The sequence below is a fragment of the Terrapene carolina genome, unplaced genomic scaffold, assembly GCF_002925995.2.
Source record: "Terrapene carolina triunguis isolate 2854851 unplaced genomic scaffold, T_m_triunguis-2.0 Scaffold211, whole genome shotgun sequence".
Taxonomy (NCBI): domain Eukaryota; kingdom Metazoa; phylum Chordata; order Testudines; family Emydidae; genus Terrapene; species Terrapene triunguis.
The window spans coordinates 27,865,899-27,882,029 of NW_020664562.1; the positions used below are offsets into that span (position 1 = coordinate 27,865,899).

General features: G+C 40.5%; 1 protein-coding gene across 1 annotated transcript in view; it reads left to right on the forward strand.

Annotated features, from left to right (window-relative positions):
* Positions 1–1,348: 1,348 nt before the first annotated feature.
* Positions 1,349–16,131, forward strand: part of LOC112107717 (uricase-like) — a 28,310-nt gene continuing 13,527 nt past the window's right edge. Inside the window, exons 1-3 of the mRNA XM_026656014.1 lie at positions 1,349–1,385; positions 14,204–14,422; positions 15,664–15,780. Of these exons, the coding sequence (XP_026511799.1) occupies positions 1,356–1,385; positions 14,204–14,422; positions 15,664–15,780 (366 nt within the window). The 5' untranslated portion in view covers positions 1,349–1,355. The remainder of the gene's footprint in view (positions 1,386–14,203; positions 14,423–15,663; positions 15,781–16,131) is intronic.

Sequence of the window (16,131 nt, forward strand, 5' to 3'; positions counted from 1 at the left end):
TGAGGAACCACTTTGACAATGAGGGGTAGTAACACACGTCTGCTTTGGAGTTGCTTCCCTGTTGCATCCATGTACAATTTTGGGGCCCAAGATCCATGCAACACAAAGCTTTAGGAACCTGTTCCCGAGAGTGAATTGATTGCTCTATGCTTTTGTAGAACACAGAATAAAAACGCTGTACCATTAAATATCTTAGCCTTTATTTATTGTTAAAAAGGGTAAAACCTCACAAGTGTGTGTAGCTCCAGCTATCATTGTGCAAGCTGTGGGGCGGGGGGGGGAGTGATAGGGAAATTCAGGAATGAAGTGAAGTGAAAAGGAATGTGTGGGCATAGAGGGGGGTGGGGTTGGCAAGGAATTGTGCAGCTGCTGCAGCGGCGTTCGAACTTGGATCTGCTCAGTCTACAGCTGTACCAGAGACTTGAGCATCTCTGTCTGATCCTCCATAACTTTTATCATCCACTCTGTCGCTTGCCTAGAAAAAGCAGCATTCTCTTTTCTGTCCTGCCTTTCGGCTTCCCAGCACTCTTTCCATTCCCTGGTCTGTCTCTCATTGTGCTGTATAATCCCGCGGAACATGTCTTCTTCGCTGCGCCAAGGGTTTTTTTCAATCGTTTGCTAGAATGTAACAATCTCTCTTCTGTTCAGCACAGACCTTGAAAAACACACCACGCACCCACCGCGGACCGGCAGCGGCAGATAAGAAACAAACCCTCGGCGCAGCGAAGAAGACCTGTTCCGCGAGGTTATACAGCACAATGGGGGACACAGCTCCACGAGCACCCCAATCATGGTGAGTTTTGGGAGTGCGGGGAAGGAGGTTGTGCATACGGACAAAAAGGTCACGGCTTGCAGGGGACTCATTCTAAAATTATCCTACAATTTTTCACAGGCGGCCAACCTGCTGGCTGACATCTCGCTGCTGAGGGTGATCAGGGAAACCAGGGTTCAGCTGCCGAAGGCAGTTTTTGGCAACAAAACTTGCCGGTGTAGACAAGCCCTTAGCTTGTGTCACAGACCACAACAGATTTAAGCCTTGGAATTTTTAATAGCGATTGCATTGTCTTTGAAGTGCTGCTCCCATTTAAATAGAGGGTAAATTCCCATTTACTTTAATGAGATTAGATCAGCCTCCTTGTCGCTATATTTCTTTTTTGTCGTAGATATTTTCTTTCATTAAAGTTTCTGGTCAGGGCAGAAAAAAATGCTGTGCAGCTGAATAAATTGTGAAATATTTGCATTTGTGACGCCAACTCCTCAATCATTGCTCCTCCTCTGACATTAAGATGACACTTTTTATAGTGCAGCAGCTGCTGTAGCTGCTCTTACTCTTCTCAGCCACCCAAGAGATAACAATGCAGCAGCCTGCAGTGTGTCACCTGCCAGTAAGTTTTTAGAAGTTTTACAAATTTTCTCTCAATGCAGTGAGAAGCAGTGATATTAAATGTTAAGGTATATTTTTGTGTTCACCTATTTATTTTAAAGCTGTCAAATCAGTTTAGCAACACAGTTCATTGGCAATTAAACTTGACCTATTTAGCATCTAAAATTGAGTGGAAAAGAATGTGTGAGGAGGATAAGATGAAATAAGGTAAAACTTTTAAACAGAAGTGTTTATAACCTGACTTTGATTTTTATCTGTAAGCTAAAAAGCCACCTGTTGTAAACAAAGGCATTTACTAACAACACCCAAATGAAAGAATGTAAAGAACCCAGCTTGCTTATCATTATTTGTGCTCTTTATTTAATTTGTGCATTTCTCTCAGCCGGGGCAGTAAAATGAATGAAGTTACTTTCATTTTCAGATTCTCTGCTGTAACGTTTGAGTTGCAAAACACTGCAGGGGAGTGCTTTATTTCTTTAAAACCAACTGCTGTCACTGGAATGTTTATAAAACTGCTCTGTTGGGTTTACATTCATGCTAATTAAATGGTTTGTGTCACTATTTAAGTCATGGACTATTCCCTCTTATTTTTAGCAAATTCAATTCTCTTTTAATTTCACTTTTCACTGGTGCTTGCCGATATAAAAAGGAGGATTTGGGGTTCTAGACAATTTTATCTATACCTCAGTTGATTTTTTCCTGTTTCTTGCTGTCATTTCCCCCCCTAAATTTAGCTTTTTCTGATCTTATATTCTTTTCAGGTGTTTCTTTCTGTATTTATTTCTCCATGTGAAACCTTTTCTCTCTTTCTCCAAGATGTTTATGTGGAGAAGTCTGAGTTCTACCCCTGAATCTGTCACTGAGCAGCATAAGTTACTTTAGTTTATGTCTTTCATTGTAATCTCTTCTCTGCCTGAGCTTCCCCATCATTAAAATGGGGTGAATGATGCTTAACCATTTTTGTTAAGTGCAGTGAGTTATATGGAAGGAAAGTGCGATAAACAGCAAGTGCTCCTTGTTTCTCCTTCTCCTGGTTCTTTGCTATCCTGCCCCATGGCCTCTAACCTCTCCCATTCCCCTCCACCTTGGGGATTCTCTGTACATCTCCTTCATTTTTCTTTTCTTCAGGTCTTCTGCTCCCCTTCTGAGTCTACTCTCCCCAGCCCCTAGAGCACTTTCTCTCCCCAGGTCCAGTTCCTTTCACTCCTTCCTTGGATTCTCTGTTCCTTTTTCCCCACCCTCCAGGGAGGCCTCCCCTTTCCATCTTGTTCTCTTCCCCCCCCGTCTTGGGTTTTCTATTCCCACATTGTCATTCTACCCTGTGTATCTCTCTCACCCTCATTCTCCACCTCCACTGCTATTGGCCCTTCACCTCTCCTGCCTCCTGCAATCTCACTCCCTTTCTCTTGTGTCTCTCTCTCCATCAGTTGTCTTCTCCTCTCTTGCTTTTGTTTCCCTGACTTGCTCTCTCCTCCTTCAGTTCTCATCTCCTGAGTTCTCCTCTTCATTCTACTCTCCTCTTCACTCTTATTTCCCCAATCCCTTGCCTTCTTGTGTAACCCACACACCTCCTGGGTGTGGTTCTGTCCCATCTACTGCACCAAGACCACTTAAAGAGAGAGATAAATGAGTCTGCGCTACAGTTGGCTTTTAGCTCATGCAGTAGAGGCTCATGCACTAAGCTCCAGAGGTCCCCAGTTCAATCCTGCCCGCCGTTGACCGAGGTCTGTCAGTGTTATACTTGCACAGGTGACTGCAGAGCAGAAGGGGAGGCAGGGCCCTTGGGCAGCTGGGAACAATTGTAGTAACTGCTCTCCCCTGCACACAGTGACCTCAGCAGAAGTTAGTGGTTTCCTGATCCCGATTCTGCTGTGCTACCCTTAAAAGCCAGAGAGGAAAGCAGGGAGAAGAAAATCCTTCCTGATTCAGGGCTGCTAAGTCAGTATCAAGAATGAGAATGACCTGCCTCCTTCAGAGATTGGGGGGAGCAGATAATATTGCAGCACCAATGGAAGGGATATAATTCATTAAGTCTATGGGTATGTCTACACTACAGGATTAATCCGAATTTAGATAATTCGAATTTGGGAAACAGGTTGTATAAATTCGATTGTGCGCGGCCACACTAAGCACCTTAATTCGGTTTTTAACCACATTAATTCGGTGGTGTGCGGCCACACTACCCCATTAACTTAAACACAGTAATTCGGTGGTGTGCGGCCACACTAACCCTAATTCGAATTAACAAAATCGATTTAGGTGCTACTCCGCTCGTCGAGGTGGAGTACAGAAATCGATTTTAAGTGCCCTTTAATTCGAATTAACTGGCTCTGTAGTGTGGACGGGTGAAGGGTTAATTCGGATTAACGCAGCTAAATCCGAATTAAAGTCCTAGTGTAGACCAGGCCTATATGTTTTATAGAACCCTATTACTTTTCTATAGAACCGTGCTGGTTTCATCTCTATTATATTCTATAGGACTGTTTTATAATGGGGATGTTCTTAAGCTGCCGCCCTTTGAGTTTTAGAGCACATCACAGGCAGTTCAGATTATTCAACATCTCTCAGTCTCCAGAGCCCAGATCTGGTACACATTGCAGGACAATGACCCAAAACAAGGGATGTGAGAATCAAAAGAACACAAGAATCTTTAAACATTGAAGGACTTTTAAAAAAATATAAATAACATTGTCTATCACTCCAGTGTCATGAGTCAACTTTTTGATGCCACCAAATTACAGAAAGCAAGTTTTCACAGTATCAGCCTGGGATGGAAGCCAATCTGGGTTTTAAGAGAGGAGTGTCCTGTCTAATGAGTTGCATCACACTCCAGTGAAGTTTCAATACTGTAAAATGTCTCCTACATGGCTTAAAACACACATACCACCACCATCCCCCTCACATCTCTGTTCACTTCTCCAATGCACAGCGGGTAGGAATCTGAATTACAGTTGCCTCCTTTCACACACAGCTTTGAATGGTCCTGGGTAGCAGTGAAGACAATATTCTGCACTGTTTTAACTTTGTTCCAGCACTACAAACTGGCCAGTTGGATGGGAGCACATTCCTTACTTTTACTTATCTTCAAGAAACTCATAATTGTCCCCAAACATCTCATGTGCAAATCTAAGATCAGCAAAATTGTAAAAACAATGAAGTAATACTAAAATCAACAGGCATCACTTACACTGTACATTAACCTTTGGTCAATAGCAAGGTGGAAATTTTTTTCCTTATGCTCATTTTTATTATTTTACAATTTAATTAAAAAAAAAATTAACATCAAATATACCTTATAAAACATACCTCATATAATATAATATAAATATAGAAGGTGCTTTACACTTAAGTAATTGGATAAAAAACCCTATGAAAAATATATACTCAACAACTTAACCTACTTAAAATAGAAATATCAAATTTAGCTCATATATAGATCCCAAGTCTTAAATGTCTTTGGTGGATCCCTGAGCTGATAAGTAGTATGTTCTATAGGATACAAGTATACATGCCCCCTCAGGCAAAGGCCAGAAAGGTTCTGAGGATTTCCTGCTCAGAGCCTGGAAGGACTGGTCTTTTAATCCATTCTGACCTTGAAGATACAGGTTTCTTTGTCCAATAACTCAATATAAAACTATCTAATCTAAACTGATATTTATAAAGTACCTAATCACTTCATACCTAATCCAGGTATGAAGTTCCAGTTTGGGATCATTGTATATTGAATGGTCTCTACTCTCTACTGCTAGATTTTTTCCCATACTTTTCCTTGTGTTTTTAATTTCTTTTTCCCTTCTCTCTGTCATTTTCTATCTGTATCTGTGGAGTCTGGTCTTTCTTCAGCCTTGTCATTGTAGGAAGGATGTTGTGAAAAAGCAAGTCTTGCATCATGTGCTGTACACAGTTAGGTTTGGGCTGTTCTTGATCTCCTGTGGTGAGAAATCACACAGACTGCATACTGCTGACAATGCTGTAGCACCAGCTCCTGGGCACTGATAGCTTCATGCCTTTTAATAAAATTAGGGGCTGAGTAATCCAGTGAGGTATTTTTCTCAGAACCTAAAAAGGAAAGGTATAATCAGAGCCACACAACAGTTAATATAAATTCATATACGGGTGGAGTTGTTTCTGGGGATAATTATGGAGCGTGGTAATGTCTCTGGGAATGTGCTGCTAATATTCAAACAAGGGGCTCCTATTAAGTTGTTCTTCCGTCTCCCTGGCTAAATGGGAGCCATGGGTGTGTATGCTTGGAGAGAATAGACGGGTCAAGAATCCATTCATTGGTCACTTCAGGAATAACCCTCTGTCATTGTAACCACAGCCAGAGCAGAATCACTGCTTAGCAAACAAGCTTACGTCACATGCAGTTCACTGGAAATGTTTCTGCTTTGGTCCTGAGAATTGCACTAAGTGAACTGGAGTATTCAGCTAGTGTAGTTTGAAATGGGGGAGGGAGCCTATAGGGGGATCCACACTGTCCTTCCCTGGATTTGTTGCTTTTTTAAATGCCTGAAAGTTGGTACAATCATCAGTGGAGCGGGGTTGACCCCATCTAAAGCAGGGGAAATTTCCTCATAATTCCTTTCCATTTGGTGACAGAATTTTAGCAAGGAGCCCCTCTGAGCCCTCCAGCTCTTTGCTGAACGCTTCCATTGTTAAAGCTGCAGTATAGTTTCTGTTATTCTGGAGGCACCTGGTAGCAACTCAGGAGTTAGGATTACGTTTTAAAATGGTCTTAAAAGGGGAAATAAATTCCTACTTCTCTTTAAAAGTAGGTGGCCAATGGGTGTGAAATTTCACGCACTTTTAGTTTTTCTGTGCTTTGAATTTTCTTAACTCTCCTTTCCCCAGCAAAGGATGGCAACCGTCCATCACCCCCTTTAACAGCCCTTTGCCAAACTACCCTCTCCCAACACAATTAACTACTACGCCAAACATCCACAACCACCAGTGCAGGGGAAAATAATCTGGTAAAGGCATGTGTGCAGAAAGGGTGGGGGGGGCAGCGCTCAAGTTGTGGAGTGTGATCAGTGGTGTCCAATAGTTGTGGTGACAGTAAGGTGTGTGCTTATGGGAAGACAAGTAGAAGGTATGTACTGTGAGGTGGCTTAACTTTACATTTCCTTGCTTTTGGGAGTTTGTGTCAGGCATTTTGGGACAGATCCTCAACCAGTGTAAATTGTCATAGCACAGTTTATTTCAACTAAAGGATCTGCCCTCTTGTGTCTGATTTTGACACTGCCAGCTTTAGTTTGTTTTAATGTTCTCATTTTGTCTGAGGGGGACAGTGCCCCCCTGCCAGAACAGCCATGTTCACCTGGGCACTGAGGAGAAGTGGACTCCAGGGTTCCTAGAAAAGGGGCCAGGCAACCAGCTCTCCCCCATCTCCAGGCCACGGCTCTGAGGCATCAGCCTTCTTGAAGCAGCAGCCTCGTCTCAACAGGCTCCTCTCAGAAGCAGCCGAAAGAGGATGCTACTGGGTTTCTCCTCCAGCAGCAGAACCTCCTCCAGGGCAGAGGATGAGGTGGGCAGCAGCGGGGAGAACAAAAGTTGGGATATTTTTTAAATCACCAGAACAGAAGATATTGGTGTGTTCAGTGTTTAACTGCTTGACAACAGAGTGGCAGATTTCAAAAGAAAAATGTACACACATGTATTTTTAAAAGTGTAGATATTTCAGGTCTAGATGATTGACTATAACATGTACTGGCTTTCTGAATCAATGAAGTACAATCTGAGCTTCACTCAGGTTGCCTGAGATCCTATCCCTTTAAAAGATCCATACAGTTTATCTCATTGATCCTAGAATTCTTCACAGAGTTCTGTTCTTTCTTAATATTTGTCTATGTTGATACTAGATACCTTCCATTTATCATGCAAATATACACAATGAAAGCAAAAATAGTCAAAGCTGTTTAAAATAAAAAAGAACCAGCATTGCAGCTACACCTGTTTCTAACCCCCCAAATGTGTGATTCATAAACCAAGCATCCACTTCTTCAGTGAAGCACTTTGTACACTTTTAAGTGCTGTGTAATAGTTTGGTTCTTATTTCTGAGGAGGAAAAGGGAATGAAATCTATACCTAGTTACAGTTGGTGGGCATTGGCTTTTGCAATATCAGCTTCCTTTGCAGACATTTTCATGGAGGAATCAGTGGTTCAGACTGAGTGGACCCATACGAAGGCACAGAAACATTAACAGTGGTGACAGCCCCTATGCCAGTAACTAATAGTGACAACTCAAATAGTGTATAGCCCTGCTACTGAGATATCAACCTGCAACTATACCTAAGGTCTAAAGACTGCTGGATTTCTGAAATCGGAATCCAAATCTGTATCAAAATTTTGCAAATGATCCCAAAACTTCAGATCCAAATAACCCCTAAGTTTGAAGTGCTGAAAACCCAGATCCAAACTGTGTGGGCTAAGACAATCTCTACTGAAATTGCAAATGAACTGATACTTGCCTTTAAATAGATATCTATTTTTGCATTTCCCCATTTTTTTCTCTAGTATACAGAACATTTCTGCCTGCTGCTTGGCTACAGTGTGAGACTGTAAACAGCATCTTCCAGTTATAGAGCACAAGGATAATGCAAACAGAAGAGATGAACAGATTGCCAGTATTTGATTGGTTTCTTGAAATCTCTCCTACACACATGTTCAAATGCAGTAAACACATAGGAAAAAAGTTACAGTTCTAACCTGAACCCACAGGAAAAATGCCAAGACACAGCGTAAATTAACAGTCTCTAACTCACTTCTTTATGGTCAGAGATGGGGGGGGGGAAGGAAGTGACAGTACAGTCTGTAGATTATGGACAGTTTTGAAATTGCTTAGAAATGTAGGGGCTAAGAACAATTATGCTCAGAAGAATAAGGAGGAAGCCTTACATACTCGAATATATGGATGGCAAAAAACAGCTGTACACATAAGGCTCAATTGTGCCACCCATACTGAGGTTGGGTGTAATGGGGGGGCTGTGCTGCTTTCCCATAGCACTGTATCCTGTATTTATGTGTATTATTCAAAACACACACTAGAAGATGATACAGTGACGGTAATAACATTTCTTAATAAAATAAAAGCCTTTACTTGTATTACAAAAACACTATCACAGCATTGCCAGGTAAACCAGCTTCCCTAGAGCACCAAAACAACAATAATAAACTACTACCACAACCAGTGATAAAGCAAACTGTATAAACCAAACATTGAACAGTGCAAACAGTGCCATAAAAAAAAGCCCCTAATTCTGTGTGTCCCCTAGCATGTTTTCCTTTACCTTTCTTGTGTGTTTAGCATGCGCTTGCCACAACTGCACAGTTGTGGAGACCTGCAGGAGTGTGTGCATAGAGGGGGATGCATGCAGTGAGGAGGGGATCAGCACAAGGTTGGAAGTATGCTGGGCATAGATTTGCCCTGCCCAGCTGCTGCTAAGTACTGGTTGCATGGGCCACCCAACCACCAAATTGTCCATACTGTTCCTGGCATGCAGCGCATGGTAACATGGAGGGGACTCAGGCCCTGGTGAAGGCACAGCAGGAGCCTGCACTCTGCAGCCTGCCTGTGCCTTTCCACTTGCTCTGAATCCTTCTCTCCGTGGTATTGCACCTGCTTGTTGGCCCTGTCCAGAATGTCAACTGTAAGTTCTTCACAGAAACGATTCTTCTTGTATCGGTCCATGACAGTACAGAGACCCAGGCTTCTGCGGGAGAGCATGTGAACTGCCGAAGTACAATGGCCAGAAGAGGTAGAGGCAGGAGTGCTTGCAAGCAAACATGAAACAGAACTAAGCATGGTCTGAGTGATTCACAAAAGGTTCAGTGCATGAGTAAAAAGAAAAAAATCTTTGCTGAATCTCAAGGACCAAAAAAAAAAAAAAAAGAGGATACTTTGTAAAACTGAGCCTTCAGAGGAACTTTTCAGATCCTAAAAGCTCTGTGGACATACAAAATTAATACTTTGTAAACCAATGATAATTTTGCAGTTAGTCATAATGCAATGATGGGTTATTTACAATGAAATTCAATCAGATTTCAGTAATCTACATTTCACTCTCCAGACATATAGCTCAAAGGTTACCTACAAAGTAGAAAAGATGAAAACACTGATTGATGTGCAGTACAGTTCTGTAATCCATCTATTTAATAATTTCACATTCCCAAACTTCTCTGCATATGTTCTTTACTTACCATCATCCTGGTCACCATCTTCTCTTCTGCAGGAAATTTCAGCTGCCCACGGGGACAATGGAGGAACTAAGTAACAGCAAAGCAAAGCGACTCTCTAAAGAGTCTCTCTGTCAGCTGCACAGAATGAGCAAATACCAGATTTTAAAGGAGTTGTTTTCTGAAGTGCATTTCTCTTATTTGATTCAGTTTCATCCCCCTGGAAGTTTGAACTTCATCTTCAAGTTCATATTAATCTTAGTAATTAATCTCAATAATAAAACAATTTGATTGATAGGTTTTAAAATATAAAATTAGTAGCAGCTGTGTTCTCAGCATTGCACTTAATGTAATGCATCTGTTGCAAAATCTATGGAAATAACCTGTTTTCTCATTATCATATTGTATTCTATATTGAAGGAATAGGATTAATATACCATGTAAAGTATATCATATGAACAGCGTGTAGTACAGAAGAACAGTAGTACAGAAAAAATTGCAACCTTATATTTGGAGCTTGCAACCTTTTTGGTCCGCATTGATGTACAGATAAAGCATTTACAGTCAAAACTGTTTTAAAGCAACCAACAAAAATTGGCTCATTATTAGAGGTTTTCCTTTTTATTAAAGGTGGAGCAGAATTGTACTACAAACAGTTGGCAGTATTTTAGGGTAATTTATTGAGGCATGAAGTTGCCTGTTTGAGGTAGTCTCTTGTAGTGGTATCATTGTACTATACCGTGCTACCTCAAGGACATTGAATATGTATCCTTAGCATTTCTTCATCATCTTCTGCTTCTTACCGAATACATGACAATATAGCACTTACATCTTATGCTATAGTACAAAGAAAGCAATGTAATACAGAGTGAACCTGCTGTAGACTTTTATAAATGGAGTATTTTCCTCCCACACTATTTCCACTACCACTTCTCTCCATCAAGACTGATACCACCACTAGCCTCCCTATCACTCAGTTGAAACCTCCTTCTCCTTCACTCCCCATATCCAGCGTCTCTGATCAACTACTGTTGCTTCTTTCTGGATATTGAAAAAAAAACATTTTTTGCTTTCTTTCATGATGCTGTAACCACTCTCCCACACCCTTATCAACTCTCACCTGTTGACTACTGCAATCGCCTCCTCCTAACCTCGTCCCTTACAGATCCCCATTGTGCTGCTGACCATCAAGCTCAAACTTTTTGTCCTTACTTGCAAGATCGTACATCATATAGCCCCTTGTGACACCCCCAGGGTACAATCTGGACTGTTGAACCGCTGTGTCCCTTTAACCCTCCAGCCCAGGGTGCCTTTCACAAGCAGCCTCTCCAAGCTCTGCTCACACACAGCCATTAGCATTTAAAGTCATTCCTAGCAAAGTTACATGAATGCTCTCCCAGCCATTCATGAACTACATACAAGGCAACACCTGCAAATTCCCCAACCCCAGCTTTGCATCCCAGGAATGTGTGACTTATACTGCTCAGTAGACCCCTGTACAGCATAAGTTCATATTGGTCCGACATTCCAACAAAGGGTAATGTTTATATGCTCAAGCCTTGCTGGCTGACGTGGAGTCCCAAAGCACTTCAATCCAAATATATACTGGATTAGGTAAAAGAATAAAAAGTTTATGAACTAGAGAAAAATGTATTTGAAATGATAAGTGATAAAGGCATAAAAGTCAGAACTGGTTACACACGGGATAAAACTGCAAACTAATTCCTAAACTTTACCAAGCTAAATAAGATTTGACATCAAAAAGGTTTCTCTCCCCCCAAAACTTTCAGCAGTCCATACTAACTGGAAAGATTACCAATTAGAACCACTCCCCCCAATCCAATGATGCTCCTATTGTCTTTCAAGTGATCTCGCTGCCGTGAGTAGAGATGGGGGAGGAGAGGTAATGAGGTGGTCACTGTCTCTTTTTTTTAATACTCTGACCCTTTGTACTGGAAAAGTCTTTGCTGGGTCATGGGGTCAGCAGTTCCATTGCGTATGTCCTTCAGATGAATTGTAAATACTTGTTTACAACGTCGCTGCTGGGGAATCTCCAATTAAACAGGTAGTGACTAAGGCCCTACTTAATTTCCAATATTGCGGAAATTGCAGATCCTGCAATATTACGCTTCCACCGCAATTTTGATTTTAATTAGCTTACTTTTCACAGTCCACAATTTTGCATACATTTTGGCATTTGTAACACACACTTTTCCCCCCATTAGTGCAGAAGAACCTAATTTATCTGAGCTGCCAGCAGCTGGGGCTCAGGCTGCCAGCCCTGTGCATGCGGTGCTCAGGCTGTCAACCCTGCACATTAATAACTACAATATAGTTGCAGCAAAATGTCTGGTTATCAAAAAAATTTGCAGGCATAACTTGAGTGTTTATATTGTTCCACAAAACTTTTCTTAAACAAGTAAGTCTTCTCTGGCTTTTCCAAATTATCGCAATTAATAAAGGTCCTTTATTACTTTTCTGCAATTTTCCATATCTTGTCCGCAACTCAGCTGCAATTATTTGACAATCATCCTGTGATTCAAGTAGGACCTTAGTAATGACTCTTTAGCATTCTGCTGACCTGCAAGTGTGTCTTTGTCTCTGAAAAACTAGTTTGAGCCTGCTTTTCTAACTTTGTAACATGTTACCGTAAAATCATTGCAATACAGTAGTCTCATAACTTTACATGCAAAGTTGCCACACACATTTTACCAAGATAATAATGGTCAGCAGATTATGAGTTTTCACATGATACCACACAAGGCATACTTTGTACAGGATATATCAAAACCATATAAAAGTGGTGAACATGGAGCACAGAGTGTTACATGGGGCACAGTGTCTCACAAACCTGCCTAAATATCTCACCTGATCTTCCTCTGCATTCTTGCCATAGCCTCCGCTTTGCCAATCTGATACCCCTTTTGTCTCTTTTTTTCACAAGTGCTTCCACCCCTTCCTCCATCCTGCCCCATAGCTTGGCATACCTTTTTGAAATCCATTTGTCAAACCTCCATCCTTGATCCATTCAAATCACTACTTAGGACCCTACGATCTCCCAAAATCCCACCCACCCACTCCACCATTTTTGGACCAGTACATATTTGTGTGCCTAACTGGAGTAACAATATCCTCATCTATTGGTAACATGAGTCTTTTCTGACCACCTCTTTTCCTGGTGTATGTTATAGTCTCATTTGTGTAACAGATCCACCACTTACACAGGAAGGACTTCGGAGTAAAGACCTGTCATTTACACCTTTTCTGTGAAGTACTCAGCTCGCTGTGGATGCTTTGAAATAATAACTAATAATAATTATAATATGTTCTTTTAAATACTTAGTTGGATTGTTACTAGAAACCTCAGCAGTAACTGAAAACCATAAATATATTTTTAAAGGTAATAGGGGAAAAATGCCAACCAGAAAAATGAACCAAGTTAATATGTAGAAAGAAAACCTTAGTCTGAGAAATAAGTGTGTTCCAGGGAGTTAGTAGCTTTGAAATACTGCAAGACCCTACTGCTTCTGCTTATATTTTGTTGCTGTTTAGGGTGACCGGATGTCCCAATTTTATAGGGACAATCCCGATTTTTGTTTCTTTTTCTTATATAGGCTCCTATTACCCCCCATCCCCTGTCCCGATTTTTCACACTTGCTGTCTGGTCACCCTGTTGCTGTTACAAATTTGGGGAGACGTTTAAAAGGAGTTTGACACCTTTGGGCTGGTTGCATTCATTATTTCCAGGAGCAAGCCAGAAAATGAGTGTGTAGATCTGAGGCAATGGCATGGCTTGACGCTCCAGAGTGAGGGATGATCTCAGCTACAGGAAGATAAATCCAGAGTCACTCCATCAAACACTTTATAGTCACTTAGATTTACAGCCTGGGGTGTTTGTTACTCAAACATCTGAGCAATGTGCTGAGAGAGACATAATATCTTGTCTCATTGTTTCCTTTTCCTCTCCCATTTGTTGTATTCATTGATTGTCTCTTGTCTTAGACTTAGATTGTACACTCCTTGGGGCAGGGACTGTCTATTTTTATGTTTTTGCATAGTGTGTAGCACAATGGGGTCCTGTTTCATGATTAGGGTCCCTGGGTACTACCACAATACAAACAACAAACAATAATAATAATAATAATAATAATGGGCCTCATTCAGCAGTGTATAATTTCTGTTTTAAACTGGTGTAACTCCATTGATTTCAGTCTAACATGTGACACTCCATTGATAACAATGAATATAAACCAAAAGTAACACAGTGGTGAATCAAGTCTAATAGCCATAGTGGCATATTATAACTCTCCTTGTTCCAGACAATAGACAGATTACATGGGGGTATTTGTACAGTGCGCAATGCAACAGGGCCTATAACAGTTGAGGCTTCTACAATAAAAACATTAAATACCACTACTACTATTAATACTAGTATCTCCTTAAAATGGTTTCTTTCTTCTTGCCAGAACCTCACACCTTCCCCTGGGTGTGACCTTACTTATTGTAGTATTCCAGGATAAACACAAAAATAAAATGATTGCCATTGATAAAGAAACAAGTATTTAATCCAGCTGAGCCTGGCTCTGGCTTCCTTTATAATTGTGATCTCCATTGAGTAAGAAATGCCTGTGTTTTCACTGCAGAATGAAGATGTGGAAGTCCTGAATTCCGAGTATGGAAAGAACGTGATTAAACTCCTTCGCATTAGAAGAGATGACAAGAAACACTTCATTAAAGAAGTGGAAGCTTGTGTACATATTAGACTGGATTCTGTCAATGAGTACTTGCGTGGAGAAAATTCTGCTGTTATCCCTACTGACACCATGAAGAACATCGTCTTAGCTTTGGCAAAATGCAAAGGGGTATTTTTAAACTATTCTATTTAGTATTGTGCTGACTGTTATTTATGATGCTGCCCCAGATTTGTTTGGAAGTGATCATTGTACTTAGTTTTCTATTGTCAACATATTTCAAAAGATCCTCTCTCCTCTTTCATTGCCCTGTTCTATCCCCTTCCAAAGCTCACCCAGGTCGAGAAGCTCTTCTCCAGGCAAAAGTTGAAAAGAGTTTGGCTAATGCAAAATTCCTACTCTCTTTCATATGATTTTCTGGCTTCCTGCTTTTCAGTTTGGCACTGAAGCTCCCTTCAAGATTTTGAACTGGATCTTTCCTTTTTCCAGTACTAATTCTTCATACACAACATTGACTTTCTCATCTGGTATTTGGTGCACAAGTGTGGATAATCTTTATTTTATATGTGGAAGACATTTTTAGGTTTGGTTGACAACCCCGCCCCCCATCATGAATCTTTTTTTGCATTTGGACCCCTTGGATCTGATACCCCTGAACTTTGAAAAAGTATGAATCCAATTCTGAATCTTAAACTTGGAATTTGGGCCTCCCTTCAGTTTTCTGGTGTAGTCTTTTGTCTGACAAAGCCAGCACTGTTCTCACACCTGTCTTCAGGTACCTTTTGTAGTAGGACAGCTGTGCACTCTTTTGTAATAAATAATAATAATAATACCTAGCTCTTATATAGTGCTTTCCATCAGCAGATCTCAAAAAGCTTTTCAAAGAAAATAAGTATCATTACCCCCAGTTCAGTGGCTTCAGCTGTTCTTTTAATCTGCTAATTCCATATAGCTTAATTATACCACACTATGGACCAAATTCTCAGTCTCATTATGAAATCCCATCTTTACCCTTTAGCGTTCTGCAGTTTTTATTGTTCAATGAGACCACCTACCAGGAATGTTCTGATATTACATTTTCTAAGGATCAGGTACCAGTGGTGGCTTCTCTCAATCCAGTTATTCTACCTGCCCTCTCCCTTTCCTTTGTGTGGATAATACTATACCTAAGGAAAAAGGGATCGCTGATGAATGTGAATCTTTAGCTCCTATTGTAGTTTACAGTGCATGCTGACTAGGTGGGTAGAAAGACAGTCTTTATAAACCCAGAATTGAATGGCATCCATATCATCCACAAAATCCATTTAAATCAAAATATTTACAGTGATCCAGACAAACTGTGCATGTTGTATTCTGTATGCCAATATACATTAGATCATTGGTGCTCTCTAATGTGTTATTTGTTTTCTTAGATCCAAACTATAGAACAATTTGCCCTGGATATCTGCAATCACTTCATTTCCTCATATTGTCATGTGGTGTACGTCAAGGCCTATGTTCAAGAGGTACCATGGCGGCGTCTAGAAAAGGTATATAAAAATACTAGGGCTGTCAAGCAATTAAAAAAATTAATTGCGATTAATGGAGCAACTAAAAAAATTAATCATGATTAATTGCACTGTTAAACAATAATAGAATACCATTTATTTAAATATTTTTGGATGTTTTCTAAATTTTCAAATATATTAACTTCAATCACAACACAGAATACAGAGTATACAGTGCTCACTTTATATTTATTTTGATTACAAGTATTTGCACTGTAAAAAACCAAAATAGTATTTTTCAATTCACCTAATACAAGTACTGAAGTGCAATCTCTTTATAAAGAAAGTTGAACTTACAAACATAGAATTATGTACAAAAAACAGCATTAAAAA